A 19,827-nucleotide genomic window follows, 5' to 3' on the forward strand; every position below is an offset into this window, starting at 1 on the left:
ATTGATTTTATTTATGATGATTTATGCAGCTATAATGATATGTAAAGGTGTGCTTTGGATATACTTGTTTTCATAAATGGTGTGCCTTGTGACAAAAATGTTTGGGAACAACTGAGCTGAAGCTAAAGAGCCCTCACCAACCTTAGCTCTCATCCTCCTGACTCATCTGCTTCTACAATAACAGTTGAAAACTCTTCCTCTTCTACTTCCTCTAGCCCCGTCTGTGCCTCATTGCCTGTTCTTTTTCCTTTTTTCTTCTTGAAAAAGCATCTTCTTATATCCATACTTAGCTACCACCAGCCCTAAAGCCCTGTAACCGGTCTGTCTCGCTCACACAAAATGTGCCATGCTGTATTAAGTAGAGCTGCTGCTTGAATGACACACAGAGGACCCAAAACGTGTTTGCATTTCTGATTAGTGATATGATATTATATTATTTTCAAGGGCTTTAATGCATGATCAGAATGATATGATATTTTTTATTATTGTTATTATTTATTTATTTATTTTTGAGATCACGGACTATTCATAATTTGGGGCTGTATCCTTGGATGCCCAGGCCTAACAATGCCAGTGTTTCCCAACTATAGAAACCCATTTCTGCGCTTGAAAATACAAAAAAAACGAGACAGTATCTCAGAATCAGTACGATGGTTTCGGTGTAACAATGTGTTAAAACTTGGCGAACAGGCTGAGCTTTTACAGTATAGGTAATGCAAATTATCTGATACAAATCTAAATCTAAATCTGTATTTATAACATCCTTTTATATCCCCCCTCCTGAGGCCTTGGAAAGAACTAGGACACTTGTTTGAATAGAATTCAACATTATTTGACACATACAGTAACTGCTGCCTTCAGTGTGCTATAAATACAGCATTTTCAGGCTGTATGTCTGAATAATAGTGCAAAGTGGGTAAAATAGGAAAAAACTGAATTTACTGTCACTAAGACTTTTATGCAGTGTAGTTGAAGGCAGATGAAGTTGAGAGAGCAATTATGAAAACTTAGAGTACAACATTTATCAAATGTCTGCCATGGGACAGTGGTACAGTAGCATGATGAGAAGTTGCAAATCACTCAAGTCACACTACATGGGAATGTAAATCTGTGAACAGAGGAGCAAAGGATGTGTGAAAAAACTGAAAAAACTTCTACTGATGAAGGTCTTTGCACTGAGCTGCGTTTGTCCCTCTGCTCTCGGTGTATCAGGACTTGCACCTCAATCAATGTCACCTCCTAATGAGGGACCTCCGTGTGAGGCTCATGACTCAGCTACAGTCATTGTACCCTCAATGTGTTCACACCAACTGTCACACAACCATGCACATGCATTTGTATGCTATATTAAACATAAGGCTCTGCAATCTGCAGGCTCAATTGTGCATTTGGTTGTTGATAGATTAGAACCAGAACCATTTTCACACCACCTTAACTACTGTAAAATAACTAGACCAATAAAACTTATTAAGTTCACAAAATCATTAAATTAGGTCTATTTGCAAGCTGAGTTAACATACGGTTACCATTGCTAAAAAACTCAGCATGAAAGCACAGTAACATTTTGAATATCTATTGCACATACTGCCTTATATTTCACTTTCACTTTTCACGATAGGTTTGTGTGTATAGACTGACATAAAAACTGTAAAAGACCTTGCAAACAGCATTAAAACAAGCAGTAACAGGGTATGCAAAATGAACAAAATGGGAAGTTAGCAATACCAACCCCAGATAAATTGTTAAGCAATAAAAATCAAGTAGCTTTTCAGACACATCATATAGATAAGTGGACGCATTGGTCTTCTTGTTTGTCTTGTGCCCCATCCTCTACTAATCTCCTTCACTAGGAACAGCAAAACCCAATCCGGAAGGAACAATCACCTTTTTCCCACAGGGTGCCACAGTATGGCCTCTGATTTTAAAGTGTGGGTTCTCACTCTGACCATTTCACATTCAGCTATAATCCACCCCAAGCTATGCTGGAGGAAACAGCTTATGAATAGAGGTGTTCTTAAATATGAACATAGTGTTTGGCAAAGCACAAATGTGTTGAGTGTTTGTTCTTAAGAATTTGTATAAAATCTTTATACAAGTCACTGTTGTTCACAAATAATGCCCAATATTTACCAAAGCGCACAGTGGGTTGATTCCAGGTCAAGGTAAGCCATTTGTTTTCTCTTCATTTCAGTTCAGTTTGAAATGAATGAAGACGCAATCCTGAAGCCAGTGAATTGTAACTTGCTGGGAAAGCTTGCCCTTGAACTCGTCCATCTTCCTGTTTCCGCTTTGGCGCGCTCAGCTTAAAAAAAAAGAGTGGTGCGCGTCCTCGCGCAACTGGGCCAAAATCCTGGCGCGCCAGCGAGATCTACATCATTTTGACATCACATTGTCGCGCGACAGGTCGGGAACGGCGAGTGTATAAGAGCCTTTATGCTGTTGGTTGAGCATATTCTGTGAGCATGATGTAAACACAAAACTTTAATGCAGTGTTTGTGCTTTACAATAAAGACTGCTCTGGGTTTATTCTTGATACTGTCCTTTCTACTTGTTTCAGAGGGTCTTGGAGCTAAATACAATCCCCCATAATTGCATTTTTATTGACAAAGTTGGCTTTAACTAAGCTATAACAAGGCTATATGGAAAGAACATCATTGGCCATCATGTCATTGTGAATGTATGAGGACAGTGTGGAGAACCATCACAGTGTTATTAACCAGGATGCTTTCCTTTATCACTTTGCCACCCTTGGACCCCACAACAACTGTTTTCATCACAATCCTGCACACACACTGCACAACATCCTCATTCCAGCTGAGTACAGGAATGGCCCATGGCTATAAAACTATCTCCAATTACAGTGGACCAGCATATTTTACACTAAGCATCGCTGTTTTCACTAACACCCTCCATTTGCAAAGGAAAATTCAGTCAGGAATTGAGAGCTGTCTTTTCAAGATTTCCATCTCTCATCAGTGTCTCGGAACACACTGTCCAAGATGTTAAGACAGGTAAGGATGAGACATGCTTGTCTGAGAGGAAAATAGAGATGCAGTATCAATAATGATTCAGGGTCTGGGCTTTTTGTATGAAAGCATGGTAAATTCAATCTGCACTTTGTGAAGAGATTTTGTAGTGAAGTTTTGCAAAGTTTAGATTAAAGAAATTGTTGAATTGTGCAAGAACGGTTCGAAACCTTTGACCACAGTGGAAATTTGTAGTTGACATTTGCTTTAAGCAGTGACTGCAACTCAGCTTACCACTGGTAAAACATTGTATAAATGTACAGATCCATCATTATGGACATGCTTGCAATTGGCATTCCTACATATTCATGCAGGCCATAGTGAGTAGAATCATTTCAGGTGGATAGCTCTATTTTGATTTATTTTTTTAATCATAACAGTTTCTCAGCTTCCTAGTGTTCAAAAATCAATTGATGCAGCCATACTAAGTCAGTCTAAATCATACTGGACTCTATTTATAAGCCCTGCTTATTTGGTTGGATGAACAAACAAAAAACGTCATCTCCACAAAAGTGTTAAATGTTTGATTTAAATGTTGAATCCTCCATAATAGTTCTATATGGCTGTTATAGTTTAACCATTGTTAAACTGAACAATTTTAGCATCATTATATCAACAAATGCACGATGGCTGCATTTTACTGATGTTAAGAGAGCTGCCAAAGCTTGCAGATTGAAAGATTGAAATAGACTAAATGTCTGTGGAGAAAACTCAGACTAATTCAGTAATCTCTATATTTATTTTTCCCACCCTGTTCTCTCTCTGTGTCAAATGTCCCAGTCCATGGAACTGTTTGACATGAAAGTTAAAACACGGCTACCACAGTCTACTGACCGACTGACCAGTAGCCTGGGAAACATATGCTACATAGTTTTAGTCTGAGGGCCAACCTTCACTGGAAAATGCAACCACATAGACTCAATTAAATTTGCAGTACCCAAAATTGTAGTGCCAAAATGTGATTTCAAACCACACATGGTTACAGAACAGCTGGGTCGATGCACACAAGAGCTCCATAGATCATGAGCTTTGATTAATAATTATTACTAACACTTCCCTGATGTGTGATTAGAATGTGAATATGTTGTTTTTAATCTTTATATTTACAAGAAGTCAAATTTGCAGAATATTTTAATAGTACTGCAGCTGTTGATCATTTTAATTAATAAATCTGTCTTCCAAATAATGTAATCTAAAAAGTGGGGTCCAAGTCTAAGATCAGTCAAAAATCATTAGAAATGTAAGTCACAAATTTACCAAACTGTAAGTATGACATTTGGAATTTGCTTTCTTCCGACCAGCAGACAAAAGATATTAATTTTATAGGATATAAATATGATTTAAAAAGCAGGAAAAGGGACAGAATGCCTGTTTTAGCATATTTTAAATTAAAACCATTCTACTTAGGCAATTTTATATTGGAGTAAGACTATAAATATGTTAATAAAAAAACTGTATGTAATTACAGTTTCAAACAGTTTTCTAAATAAACACATACAAATGTATATTATTGGCTACAAATGTTAGAAATGTTTTGTCAATTTTGAAATTACTTTCTGTTAATGCCATACCTTGACCTTTACCTCTCTACCTTCTACAGTAGCTTTATTTGAAATGTTCACTTATATGCTGATGATTATGGACATTTTCATTTGGGCTTTCAATGGTGTAAATGATCTGACTTAGCACACAACCTGTCAACCAACCAAGACAGCAGTTACTTAGGTATTGCTTCTTACCAGAGGGCAGTTGCTCCACGGTCCCCAGGGTGTCGTGACACAGTCGTTGGGGCAGGCCAGAAAGCAGACCTGGGCTCTGGGTGGCATTTCCTCCTGATCACACAGACTGTCCTCCAAACTGCTGGCTTCCCCACTTGTTCCCTTCTTCACACACCTAGCAGAGCAGCAGATGCAGCTGTATAACTAGTCTCTGGGGCACCCCTAACACATTTCTAAGTTTCTGACTTAAAATAGATTACAATCTTTTTTTGTGAGATTTGGCAGCTCGTTTAGTTATACAGGGTCTCTACGATGTGTCTCGTGTCTGTGTTCTCCAAAGATTTAGCTGTGTAAAAATAAAACATTGGTTCAATTTAATTGTATGTGCTGCTTTCACAACTTTTTTTCCTTAAGAGACCTCTTTTCTATAATTGAATAAACTCATCACCCCTGACTAAGTGGCATATTTTATAGCTATTTCACAGTGTATTCAGTGCTTAATAATCAACTGATAAACTGTACAATTTGGCCATATTCTAGCTCTTTAATTGTTTTAACTGCCTACTTTTCTAATGTAGAACGAGGCTGTTAAGCAGAAAGTGAAGACTGTGAATATACCTTATGTTGAGGTCTTAACTGTGCCCTTATTCTGTGAGATGTTTTTAGAGATTATATCTTAAATATTAATCTAATTTTCATTTAGCTTCTTCACAGATATTAATCAAATGCTGAGATATACAGAATATATTCAAATTACTGAAATGGGGAGAATAAGTTTATTATTAAGACACAGAAAGTGGTTTACTGGGACCAGTTTTAGATCTGTTGTTGTGACTTGCACTTAAAGATTTAGGCTTAGACTAAACAAGTCCAATTCAGTTGCATCTGACACAACAACCCAGTTGTCGAATTAGGCATTTCCCACTTCTGATGGTGTGAGCAAAAAGTCAACACTTCACTGCTTTCCTCTGTGGCTATTTTAAGTACCACTAAAAAGGCACGGCAAAAAATCAAACAACACTCATTAGGAAGCAGTAGTGTGTTTTGATTGTTTGTTTTCCCCTGGCATTGCCAGTGTCCGGACCAGTGTGAGTGCCAGCTACAGGACCATTGCCAGTCTACTCCTCCCGGTGTGTGTTTCAGTGCCAGGTTAGCAGCCTGCCAAGTCTAACCCACTCACTGACCTGATCTTGCGGCTTTGGACTCCCTCTCCGCAGGCTGGCAGGTCGTCCACAGTGTTGATGGTACAAATGGACCAGGGCTCGATCCTCCACTCGTATTGGCTGCATTCACTGTGGCACCGCACAGCCTGGTACACCTGCACGCGTGCATGTGCAAACACGCATGAACAGACACACACAAGGAAAGGGACACACATGAGGAATTACAGAAAAAAGCTGAGTGTGTTACCTGAAAAAATAGACAGGCATACAAATCAGTACACACACACACAAATGAATACACACAAGCATGCTACATAGAGTTGGTGCATACACTTATATATATATAGGAATATAGAAGATATTAGGGGAAATTGGAGTTAAAAAAGAGTATTCCTTTTAGGTTGTCCTTTGGTAAATTACCATAACCAAAAAAAGAATACTTTGTGCTTTTTGGTATAACTTCTTGCCTTTATCTAGAAGCTATTCAAGTCAACATGCTGTTTTTTGTCTTTATGACAAGAAGAAGACATGTGCTCGTATTCTCTTCTTTTTGTAGTCATGATTTAACATCAAGCACTTGTGCAGTTATAGATGTATATATTGCATCCCTTGGATGTTTTGAAGACTACTTCCAATTAAGGAAATAATTATTTAGTGATGCCAAAGATGCGGGAGTTGAATATCCTGATGTTCCTTATATTTCCTACATTCAGTGTATGACAGGCTAGAAAGCATAACTGAAAGCATAGAAGAGATTGTGAGTTATATATATTAAAAGCAATGTTCAACACTTCAAGAAAGTGCACCACAGACGGGCTCTGAACTAACTAATGGGCACTTCTTGTTCTTCTTCAAACAGAAATCAGTGTATGCGTGGTATGGAGAGAACAGCATGGGGTATGCAAAAAGACAATGACCATGGCAATAGGCACTTCAGATGAGGATGTAATTGGCTGGATGTTGGGCTTATTCACTTCTCCCCACTCAACCAGTGACTCTGGCATGTCTGTATAACCAAGGGAACAGCCAGCGCAATGCTCCTGTAAACACATGTTTACTCTCAATCTATGTAACAGTCTGCCGCAGTAAAAGGTATACTCTGGAGGACAATTTGTGGAAAAAGCTATGACAAGCTGTAATGGGTGTCTGTAAGTGTGTGTGTGTGTGTGTGTGTGTGTGTGTGTAGACTAGAGAGAGGGAATGAGTGTGGAGTATTCCCTCCCCTACGGGCCACACAGATGCCTATTACACACCCTCATCATCTCCCATCTGTCCCTGCAGATGCCCCTGCTGGGTAAACTGGCAACTGCTCTGCTCCCACTTTCTCCACTACTACTGTAGAAACACAATTCAAGCTTAACAGCTAATTTTCATCACCGGAAAAATGACTCTCTAGTCACTTTCCCCAATATATACACTATTTATTGAGCACTAACACCATTTGTTCAGTGAGAAATCATGTGACCATAGCACTTACCAAGAGGGTTATGCTGTAGTGCCACAACACATAAGGTGTCAGATATTAAATCTTTTGTTGGCAGGTTAAAGCTGTTGTACTATGATACACCCACGGAGAAAAAATACAGGATTTACTCCAAAGTACATCTTAGGTCACACACATTTACAAGGAGCTCTCATCGTAGAGGGAAGCGGAATAGGTTTTTAGTTAGAATCTGCTGGAACAGACCGGATTTTCTCATTGGTTTAATGTTATAGGCAATCTCTATCCTCTGCTCTTTTGTTCTCGTTTGGACACTTCTAAAATCAAAAATCGTTTTTAGATAAGCAATACAAGAATGATATTACCCAGCTCAATTTCTTTGAGGACACTCTTAAAAGTTTTACCGACAATTTAATGAACTCCTAACGTTCTTTAGAAAATGTCAATCTGAGTCCCTCCAGTTAAAAAGCAGATGGAATATCATCCAGATGCACTTCACATAAATTGTTTCTATCAATGTAGCACTCTCTCCAATCAAACTATTGTTCTTTTCTCTCGACCAAAAGACCAAAAGGGTCACAGGAGTACGTGACTCTGACAGATCTGGCATGCATTTTGTCTTCATTAGCTACAGCAGAGTATATGTACAGAATGAATAGCACTGACCTGAGCCTGCGTGGATGTCCATATTAGCAGTGCATGACAAGCCAGAAGTTGGGCAGGGGAGAGAAGAACAATGATATGATCATTAGTTTAGATTTAGCCTGCAGTGACAGAAATGTATAGTTTTGCTTAGATTTTATTTAAATAATGCATTCTACTCTGTATTTCATTAATGGGGGTAAAGGATGATTAAGTACTTCATCATCTACAGTGAATCTAGAAGTCCTGGATATTTTGCCAAACTGAATGATTCATAGTGTTGAGAGAATTTTAAAGTGCTGCAGTTGGTCGCAACAGCTGTGCATTGGCCAGACCTGCAGCTGAAGGCAACTCTGAGAAATTAATTTGTCTGGAGATTGTGAGAGGGAAGTCGGCGTGAATGAGCATATGCTCGAAGAGGCTGTGTGCTCTGTATCTAAACGAGGTTACAAAAGTAACTGTTATGTTGTTGAAAAGAAACCGGTCAGGCTGTCCTGATTTAGTTTTCACAGTAAAGGGGACATTACAATGTATTTCCCTGACCCAAGATAATAATTTTTCTGCACATACAACATATATACCATTGAATTAGACATTTACTGGACTCATAGCATGTTTGTTTGAGCCAAATACTGTAGGCTGCATGTACTGACAAATTATCAAATAATGGATAACATGCAACCATGTATATATGCTGCAAATCCCATTAGATGCCACAAGTGTCCCCTTTTTCCATCTTCATTCATTCAATTAAACCCATCTTCATTTACGGTTAAGAGGCAATAGTTAATGATCACAAAATGTAAAGTCTCGTTTTTCATGAAGAAAAAAAAAAGCCATGTGCATGGCATGGAAAGTAAATTGCATTATTGTTAAACTCTCTCAACTGCTGTATGAGACAATAGTTATGGCTTCCATCCAAAAGAAGACACCTGCTGATGGTGTGATGATGAGAACTTGATGAGAACCCATTGCACACAGAAACACATAGATACATACTGAAGTGCCTACACAATGACCAATGCATATATACAAAGAAAACATACACACACCCATACACAAATAAACACACATACAAAAAATGCCAACAGGAACCTTCTGCAGGGATGGCATTTTATCGTAGACAGAGGGAAAATGGGACAGAAAGCCTTAAAGAGGAGCATTCTCTGCTATAAATCTCTTTAACCGTCATTGTGTGTCTACAACTTCAAATAAACCGCTCTATTACTGTCAGCAGGCCCATGGATGAGTTAGAAAACAATGGCTCCTCTGAGAAGCATAGCAGGAGTTATTCCCGTGTGATGATGACCTCTCAAATATACTCTGAGATGATAAGGTGAACATGTGCCAACAAATTATGCAGCCATTAGGAGGACTGCCAGTATCAGTAAGACATATTTGTGCTTTTCAGAAAAGACATACAATACTACTGCAAAAAGAACATTTGTTTTTGCTGAAAATTGAAATCTGAGATGGTGTAAATGATTCAGATGAGGAAAAATAAGATTAAATACAGCCACAAGGCCAAAACATTTAACAACAAAATGTGTGCTAATAACCAACACACTGTGCCAACAAACCGGCAGATGGAAAATAAATAATAATTTAGAAAACCTAAATCACAACAAAATCAGCAACACAGGCAACCCTTAAAGTCAGTATTTGAAGCCCTGGTAATAAGATTCAATAATCAGCTTTCTCCAGAATGACTGACCCAACCTCTAAAACATATATTGTGTCTCAATTATATCAGGTGTAATTTTTCCATATTATCAGTATCACACAAACACCTACACATGGTCTCGAGAGACAGGACAATAACTGCTCTAAAATTGATTTTAATCTTCTACAACAGACTTGGTTTGCATATCATACTCTCTCTCTTCTACTGTCTTCCAATAAGGGCTCTCACTACCAAGGACGACAATTAACCAAAGGCCTCACACGATTTGCGTCCAGCATCTTCCTTGGACCCACAGCTGTGTTGGCTCCACCGCAGGGCAATGGTGTGACTTTACATTACAACACAAATTATTTGACCATCAATCTCTATTTCCAGCTCTGAAATAATCTCCTTTTCTCATTTAGTTTGTAATCTATTACCCAGACACAGCTCAATAAGACAGGAATGCATTAGCAGAGACACACAAGCACTTAACCCTGCACCAGCTTTTAATAATAGCTATGGTCAAAGATCTTTTTCACATACTTACACAAACAATTGTGAATGAGCTCCGTTATCATATCTAAGCCAATACATCTCCTTCACAGTTCAAATAAGGACTGTATATGAGCGATTTGTGCATTTTAACACTGGTAAAGTCACAACACAATTAACATCTTTGCCCTTTCGTATCACGTTTCATCCTGTTACATGTTAATTATATTGTCTGTCTGTCTTGTTTGTCTCTAGTGTTATGATTTTATCTCTATTTTCTTATGGTTTATTATTACAAACAAGTTCTTAAACAGCTATATGGTACACAATTCAAATGTAAAGAGAAAAATAAATTGATAGATGTTAAAATGTTAATGCAATGTCAGATATAATTACTATACAGTCAAATTTAAATAAACAAATAAAAGGTATTTTATTACATTACAAAGCTAACAAAAAATGTGCATGTGTCATTAAAAACAGTCTTCCCAGTTATGAATCGATGAGTATGTATTTAATGTTCACTCAGCCATTTAATACAATTTGTTTTTCTAATTACTAGATAGAAACTATGATTAACCTTGAAGCAAATGCAAGGGGCCATTCGAGTGGCTAAAGGCTTTGAGTAAAGATAGAGAGGCTTCAAAATGTAGCCTTTCTGGGTGGCCGCACTCAAGACTGCTTTAACAATATGCATGGTTTGTAATGCAAGAAGACACTTCGCTTTTTGGGCTGGGCCTACAGGGGGGGAATAACACATGCCCAAGCACTGCTCTGCGTTAATTACACCTCATTGGCCTTAGGTAACTCCATCAGCAGCTGGCTCCAAAAGTCTTTCGTTCTAATGAAGGAGAGAAATGAGTTTAGCACCTGGGTGCACTCTGATAAAAAACAGAAATCTAACATTTGTTCTCCTTTATCTTTTTCTGATATTTTTGATTCAGTCATTCTATGGACTTGCTATGGGCTGTTGTTGGCTATCAACAGAGGGACATCATGCATGAATTACATTTTCTGTAGATATATATGGTTCCCAGAGGATGAATCACAATTTCTTTGGGATACCCCTTATATTCAGTGAGAACCGCCAACCTTTCTAACAAAGTCATTACAGTAAAAATCTAAAATTTTGTTGTCATAATGTTATCCTAAAGGGCTTCTTTTACTCATTTGAATGTGTATTTTATTGTAAAATGGCACTTCTGAAAAGCTTAGGAAATTAACCAGCAACTGCATAAAAGCACTGAAAACTGGGAGTAATATACACATTAAGAAAAAGTAAAAATAAAATAGGCAATGATAAATACATTAGAAGAGCATATTAAATAAATCAGAAATTAAGACACCAAGTGATTCAACAGAGTTTTACTTGCTTACTGTAAAACCTCAAAACTGCACCTGAATGAGGTAATAAGTAAACAATTATATTGCAACGATAATGCTCAGTGAGCCAGAGAACAATTCAGTTAAAAACCCCTGAATGTTATGGTTGGTCTTATAGTTGAGGTTCTATTGTGGACCACTGAGGGTAGCGGTCTTTGTAGAGCCACAGCAGGGAGGAGGTGCCTCTTTTATATGCTGTAGGTGGAGTATACTGGCACAGAAGGAGCTGCCAAAAACACTTATGGTGTTACAGAGTGGGTGGAATGTGTTGCACATAATGGAGAGTTTGGTCATCAGTCTTTCAACCCCACATACTATAGGGCAATGGTTCTCAAACTTTTTCTAGCATACACCTCTTAAAAAGCCGAAAAAAGGTTCATGGCTCACGCCCCACACTTTTTAGTAATCATTAACTAATAAAAAAGGATCCTAGTTGAATTTTAGTTAAATAATGGTGAGTGTAATAGGATCAGAAAACTCTTATTTATTCAGCTTTGTTTCAGTCCACATTGTTCTCCTGGTTGTCCACGGCCACCTGCATGGATGCCCCACAGTTTGAGAACCACTGCTTTAGAGAAACCAAAGAGCACTCCAGGAAAAGCTGACCTCCCTTTAAGTTTATGTTTTTGTCTGTAGTCAGTCAAGATGCCACTGCCCCAGCTGACCACAACACAGGAGAAAAATAATTCTACCACAGATTGTTGAGGGAATTTAGGGCTGCCTTACATACTGCCTTAGCTTCCTCAATAGACAGAGCAACATTGTTTTTGTATCCATGTTGTCAGTCCAGACAACCTGTATGTCCACTTTGAGGCTGAGGGTTAGATCAGGGTTAAGGGTTAGGGTTGATCCTCGGTTTCTCTTGTCCACATGTTAAACTGAACCCTAAATTATTTCAATTATTATGCAAAATGCTTGGTCCAGGAACTGACCACCAGCCTATTCCTAAGAATGCACTACCAATCATCAAGGGAAATTTACTATGAACTGAAGATAATAGATCGACCTGATGCGCAGCATAATGCACATGACACACCGGCTCTGCAGCAGATAAATCATTAACTTTATCAAATTACAACCTCAAAAGTCTTGGCTTGGAGCAGAAAAAATCCTCTGTGAAAAGTTGAATTGACAAACAGCAGATGGCCATGTTCATTCAGTTCATTGAGTCCGATCATAGATAGATACTTTATTTATCCCGAGGGAAATTCAAGTTCAATTCATAGTCCAGCAGCTAATCCAGAGAAGTGTAACAAGAGCTCAGCTGGTTGGGCCTAATTTATGATATGTGAACAGCAGTGCAAGCTCTCACAAAACTCACTGTTTCTTTAATGCTGATATGAAGTGTGCAGATGAAATGTGATATGAATGTGATTAACTAAAAAACATGTTGTATTTGCCTTGCCAATTGAGGGGGGGTATGCCAAGATTAAGTATTTAAAGCCAATACATAAATAGTATTCTGTCCAAAAGTAACCTCTCTTTACCAAGCTAAGACAAGCTCACCAAAACAATGCCAACAACATTAGGAAAAACATTAGTACCTCAAAACTAACCAAGGCTTTGACATGAATAGTCAAAATTTATTAAGGTTGTAACCAATAGGATCAAACTCCTCAATATGTTACCAAAAAAGAAACGACCAACAGGCTCGGCATGGATAGATAGCAGCACCGTAAAAGCATTGCTTGGCAGCCATACCAGCAGGCACCATGACATCGCCCAGAAGCAGATCTGTGGGAGGTAATAAAAACCCCTCAACAAATTAATGCGTATAATGAACTGTATTTGACCGTTTTCTTGCCTGTTCTTCGAAACAGGCACCACAGCTAAGCTCAAAGTTGTGAGAAAAAAACGCCAGCAGCATCAGTAGTCTCATAACTTGCTTGCATTTGCCAAGAAGACAAACACTCAGCTGAACTGAGCCAAGACATCCAGTTATGATATGTAATCACCAAGAAAGAACCAAATGCTTTAATTGTTGCAGTTAAGCAGTGAGTTGGGAACTCAGTGTTGACAATAGTAATACTAACGGTGAATAAAACTCTTTGTGAGACTTGCAAATTATCCCAAGCCTCCGAAAGCACATGCAGAAAAACATCAACTTCCGCCCTGAAGTGTGTGTTTGTGGGAAACCACTAATATAAGATCAGTCATTGCTTGGATTTGCAGAAGGCTGTCAGCAGCAATGATGTGGAGTGCACACATGATTATTTCTTCCATAAATCTGTCCTGGAGTGGCATGATCAGACTGTTGGCATACAAGCTTGCTGATTAAAGGCTATTTAGAGATTCAGCGGCTAGGTGGGGGAAAAGAGTGAGACAGCTTCAATAGGTCACAAAAAGTCCATTGCAAATACATTGTAGATAGTGGAATACGGTGGCTGCAAAGCTTACCAAAATAGTAAAAGGCCCTATCTAGAGCTAGTGTTTGATTTGTCCATTCTAGGCTACTATAGAAACATGCCGGTTCAACATGGCGGCCACCATGGAAGAGGACATACAAAAGCTCATTTTAAGGTAACAAAAGACAACAATTTTTATTTTCAGATGATTATACACTAATGAAAACATACCTTAGAATATTATATTCGATTTCTGCAAATAGATCCTACTAAATGTTACACAACTCTTAATATATAATGTATGTGGCAACTCTAGCAGTGATCACTTGTAATAGTGTCAAAACACTAAAAACACCCCTGTTCAACTATAACATTTCAAATGGGAATGCAGACTGAGTATTCAAACATAACTTTATGAATGTTCTCATGTGATTTGAACCCATGCTCAACATGTGATACACATAGTTTGTAAATGAAAGGTGCATAATCATTAAGTACAGATTATTATCTCATAATTATGTTCCTCTGTACTCTAGCTGTGTATTGTTAAGATAACTACTTATCAGAAGAGGTTGCATCAGGGCACCACAATTCTTCTTAAAAGCTTATAACATTTTTTTATTTTCAAATCAAAGCCCATTCTCTTTGTCTACACAGTATGTGCCATTGACAACACATCAGTGGAACAGAAGGCATCGAGACAGAACATCCTACTGTATCCAACAACTGTGTTTTACTTCCCTTCTGCCCTTCAGTTGCAACACGCAGATCAAGCCATTAAGAGCACAGATGGACCATATTGATTTTGTTGTATTCCATAAATAAGAGGATGTGACTCTATGGAAACCTTATAGTGACAGCAGGGGGTGATATCATGAGACTAGAAATATATTCTGCCTCACACAACCCTAGTTAGCAAAATAAACAGGATGGAAAGTGAAAATCATGAATCTGCCAATACAACACAGCTATCAGTTTTGCTGATATTTGGTGATTATACTAAGTTTTAATATGTTAATCTTTTATATATCAAGATAAACATGCAAAGAACAAACAATTTAAAAGAAGAAAGAAAAAAAATATAGCACAAAGTAGATAGCAGAACACTCAATCTATTCAATTCAACTGAGTTAAATATAGTTGTTCCATAAGTTGCATAATACAAAAGTTAACTGAAAAACTAAAAAGATTAAGTCAGTGTCCCATCATCCTCACAAAGTCACCTGTCTTGTACCCTTACAGATTTCTCCCTCTCTGTGTCTCTCTCTCTCTCTCGCTCTCTCTGTCTCTCTCTCTCTCTCACACACACACACACACACACACACACACACACACACACACACACACACACACACACACACACACACACACACACCATATGGTCGAGGAGCATCAGATGAGGAAAGGAAGGATCTTTCTCCATAGGACATGGCCAGAGTGGAGGCCCCAGGCATTAATAGAATGAAAATAACTATCTGACTGGCACAGTGGGTGGCAGACAGTCAAGACAATTCTGTTGTATTATATCGAAATAGTACATATATCATTTGATATTTCAGCATTTGACAGCAAACACTTGTGGGAGTTTTGATGAAATTCAAATGTCTCCTATAATTATAGGCCCAATTTGTGTGTTTCTGTCTGAGCTCTGCTTTGACATCTTTGAGCTCTCTGTAGCAGTCTCTCAGGGCAACTTCTACTCAGCTATGGGCTCAAAATAGCTGTAAAAATATCTGTACTGTAGAATTTAAGTCAAAGTAAATAGCACAACAAAGTTATGTTTTATTTAAAAAAACAATGATATGGATATAGACAGTGACATTTCTGCACACAAGAAGGTTTTACTTACAGATGCATAGGAAGAAATGATCATCTCGCATTCATTAACATCCTGCAACCTTCATCTTGTACACTCACTTAGAAAGTGTGCAGGAGTGGACTATACAATTTATTCTAACAAAGGAAACGTTTTTGGACATCATTTGGACATTTGGACCTTTTTGACCTAAATAGACAGGTAGTAGGGAGTAGTGAATGAATAGACGACTTTGGACACAGCCTATATTAAAATAGAGATGTTACCAGTTTGATATACCATAACAGGTATAACAGGCATGTCTACTCAAACTGTCTTTAATTAAGATAACAAACCTAAACTTTCAGAATATTCAGTTCTTGTTCTCCTATTAAGAAGTAGAATGAAATATGAATCATATAACACTTTACATCTCACAATAACATAATTGTTGTTTGGCTGCTTAGCTTACATAATTGGCCAAACAAGACAGAGAAAAGGCTGTTAGGATGAAGACTAACTCATGTGTTTGGCAAACATAACGCTATATCAGATAACGAGTTTGGGTGCTGCTGGAGTGTGAACTTCACCAAATCTAATTAAGAGCTAGACAGAGCAGATGCAGAGAATAAGTCTTATTACAGCCCCATGCCGAACGGCTTCAACATGTGGAGAAATCAAAACCTTGACAGGCCTGCTGTGCGGATTACGGCTGCTAAGCTACGATTCTGGAGAGGAGTTTAGGAAAAAGTTGTTGAAAACATACCTACAGCCTTATTTTAATTATTCTTTTCCCACTTGAACACTCAATGGCAAGGTGGCCAAGACATCCACCGTGACAGGTTTTCTGTGAATTATTCATTTCAATTATAATCGCTCTTGATCACGTTTTACCAATGCAGACAATCTTACAGACTATCTAATTAACAGCAACAGTTTATTTTACAGCCAAACTCTTACACAGTTTGTTTCACTGTTCGGATGTGGCCATTTTTGCTTGTTACTTTCTTGGTGGCACTTTCTTTCTCTCCCTCTCTATCTCTCTCCCTACCTTTCTTGCTCACTCAACCATGTGATGAACGGATGAGTTGTGGTGCACTGTAAATTTCATCTCTGTCAAGCCAGTCACTTTCCGGCCGTGGCTCGAGGGGAAACATCTGCTGGTGGGAGCAAGGCCACAATTTGGCTAGAGTGTAGTTCACAGTGGCCAATAAGGGTTTGTGAGAGAGGAGGGTAGCCATTAGGTCATGCCGCACCCAAACAGAGATTAAATTAAGTATTAAAGACCAAGCATAAGTATGAGGACTGAACAGTGAAGTGCACCTGCTCAAGGAGAAAGCAGGTTTTTCGAGACCATGTTAAGAACTCACTTGTGACTGTCAAAAGAGTTTCCTTGCTTAACACAACAGCAATGCCTATGCAACTAGAGTAGAGGTTATAGTGTCTCTCCACCCACACCTTGGACAGATGTACTTCACTTTGAATAGCCAATTTGATAATGTTAACAATGAGCTCTAGTCCACCCTCAGGATAAATCCGCGAGGGCATTGGGAACAGCGACCTCCATTTTCAGTGCCGAGGGTTATTACAGGGCATAACTACAGGGGCCATATAGACCTTGTTAGTAGGCACTTAACCATCTGTACACAAAATCCACTAGAACACACTGGAATATTTTTCACACAGCCGTGCCTCATTTTCATACTGACCTCTACAAACTGAAGTGTCCTTTCAAACCCATTCAAGCATACAGCCAGCATTCATAAAACACTTCCTCTCTTTAAACCATGACCCCATGAGAGATATGCTGTCACATAATATTCAGAGCTATGGATAAAACCGGACTATGGAATATCAAAAGCTCCCATCTGTCCACTTCTCCTTCTCTTTTTTTTTGTTACTTAACAGCGCCCTGTTTTTATGTCAAGGAAAGGGCATGTCTTGCAAGGCAAATGATTTGGTCTGACTGAAGACACCAGGAAATGAACAGGTCACAGAGAAGTCCCACTGGATGATGGGTAATAAACCTTGTCATTGAAATGTGAGCAGAATGCAACTCCATTGCGCATTTATGTGCCAGCACTGGGCTCTCACACAATTAGGGATAGAGGGAAATATATTCCAACAGCATACTGGAGATGTGTAAAAAATTAAGATGCAAAGTACTCCATGCACCATACAAATGTTCCCAGTAGGGGAATGCTGTATGTCTGTGTATAACATGGAGCGCTGTGGACACTATTTGCAATATGTAAACTAATTTCTCTACATTTATTGATGATTTATGATTGAACACGGATGGACTCTGAGTACAGACTGCCCTCATCTGCATTCGATTATACGTGTCCCTGGAAACAATTAAATCTGGGAAGAAGTGACTTAAGAACAATGTAGATGGAGGGTGAGGTCAACCTTGTGCGGTCATGTTTGCTGTGTCTCCCTATGGAAACTAAAATGCATTATTCTCCTTATAAACTACACATGACAAACTGTATTTTTGTTTTTTTTTACAAAAATACAGTCAAACAATAGCTCAAAACAGACTGATAACATATACATCAGCATGCTGTCACAATAACAGTTACATTCCACAATTTGTTTCCCCTTGCACTGTACAGAATGGTATGGATATAGAGCACTGGTACACGTCTTACCTGGTTTTTCAAATCCAGCCTGGGGCATGGGCGTCCCCCATTGAAAGCTTTCTCCCTGAGCCACTTCGACCTGATCTTCAACCCGCTGCCACAGGATGCACTGCAGGCTGACCAGGTTGACCAGTCACTGAGCTTACAGTCTAGGGGGCAAGGGATGTGGCAAACCTCCACCATGTAGCCTGAAATTGAACATTGGCAGACAGGAGGGGGAGGCCTGATTCAGACTTGGTCAGTGTCTGCAGTGAGGATCACATTAATAATGTCAGACAGACATGCCACTGGCCTGCGCTCTGCCAGACCTTGGACTTGCTCACCGTGACACCAAGAGCTAATTATCTGACTAATGAGTCTCATTCCTACACTGTGCCAACACGGCATACTGAAACTGCTTAAGGGTTTTCACGCTGGGTTATGCTTTTTGTTTGTTGGTTGTCTCTGGATAACTTTATTAGCATTATTCAACCGTCTTTCACTTTTTTTCAAGTTCAGCAACTAAGCATTTCAAATAACCAAAACCTACAAGATGACATCACAAGTAGAGGATAACCAATATTACAATTATTTAAGATTATTCTGACAACTTCATCGTAAAAAAGTAAAAAAAAAGATAATAATTAGTTCTCCCAAACAAAACTTTTTAGTTTTTTGTATATTTTAGTATAGTATAATGTTTTCGTCTCCAGCAAAGAATCACGTTTTTCACAAAAATGCCCTGAAATGGCAGTGATTTTGTTAAAAATAACTGATATGATGCTAAAAATGCCTTTTGGAAGCATCTTTCATTTTTGATGAAGTCCAATAAACCAATACAATGCTATTAAGTCTGCTTCTAGGCCTGAAAAAGAGTGATTTAAATAGGTCTGGTGCCCACTGATGGCTGTTTTAGCCTTGTGGGAAAACAGTAAACTGCTACTGCAGCTTCCTTGTCAACTGAAAAGGATGTAGGACAGATATGTCACTGGCAACTGATTAATTAAAGTAAAACCCCACCTTTAAAGTCTTTGTTCTTGCAATATATTTCTATGAGTCGTACCTGAGTCTGTACAGAGTGTGGGGCTGACCAGGTGTCCCTGCTGGTCAATGCAGGCCACTGCTCTGTAGCGCAGACCTTGGCCACACTCCTTTACCTCCCGGTGACTCATCCAGCCCTTCAGGGATCCCGGAGCTGAAGGATCAGGGAGGATGCAAGCAGACCAGTTCCCATAGGGCTGGGACAAAAACTCGTCACAGGGACAAGTCTCTGTCTCCTCCAGTGGGTACGACTCCTCATTCAGGCAATGCTCCTTCTTTTTACTGCGACCTGAGTAGAAAATAGATAAAACAATGGGTGGGTGAAAAACTCTGTATGACTTTTTGCACGTTGTAATAAAGTCTAAGCAGCTGAATGCATAAATAATGAATTGTTTCATTTAAACATCCTCATCATGATAGATAGCAGAGACAACTGGAATGGCAAAGAAGGAACTCTGGTGAAAACATGAATAAGGCTAAAAAGTACAATG

At 38.8% G+C, this 19,827-nt stretch overlaps 1 protein-coding gene across 1 annotated transcript in view; it reads right to left on the reverse strand.

The window, feature by feature from the left end:
- The window catches only part of thsd7ba (thrombospondin, type I, domain containing 7Ba), a 162,183-nt gene that overhangs the window by 19,115 nt on the left and 123,241 nt on the right, over window positions 1-19,827 (reverse strand). The window contains exons 15-18 of the mRNA XM_051404709.1: window positions 19,359-19,625; window positions 18,326-18,504; window positions 5,929-6,062; window positions 4,766-4,919 (exon numbers count right to left, since the gene is read on the reverse strand). Of these exons, the coding sequence (XP_051260669.1) occupies window positions 4,766-4,919; window positions 5,929-6,062; window positions 18,326-18,504; window positions 19,359-19,625 (734 nt within the window). The remainder of the gene's footprint in view (window positions 1-4,765; window positions 4,920-5,928; window positions 6,063-18,325; window positions 18,505-19,358; window positions 19,626-19,827) is intronic.

Source organism: Dicentrarchus labrax, unplaced genomic scaffold (genome assembly GCF_905237075.1).
Source record: "Dicentrarchus labrax unplaced genomic scaffold, dlabrax2021, whole genome shotgun sequence".
Taxonomy (NCBI): domain Eukaryota; kingdom Metazoa; phylum Chordata; class Actinopteri; family Moronidae; genus Dicentrarchus; species Dicentrarchus labrax.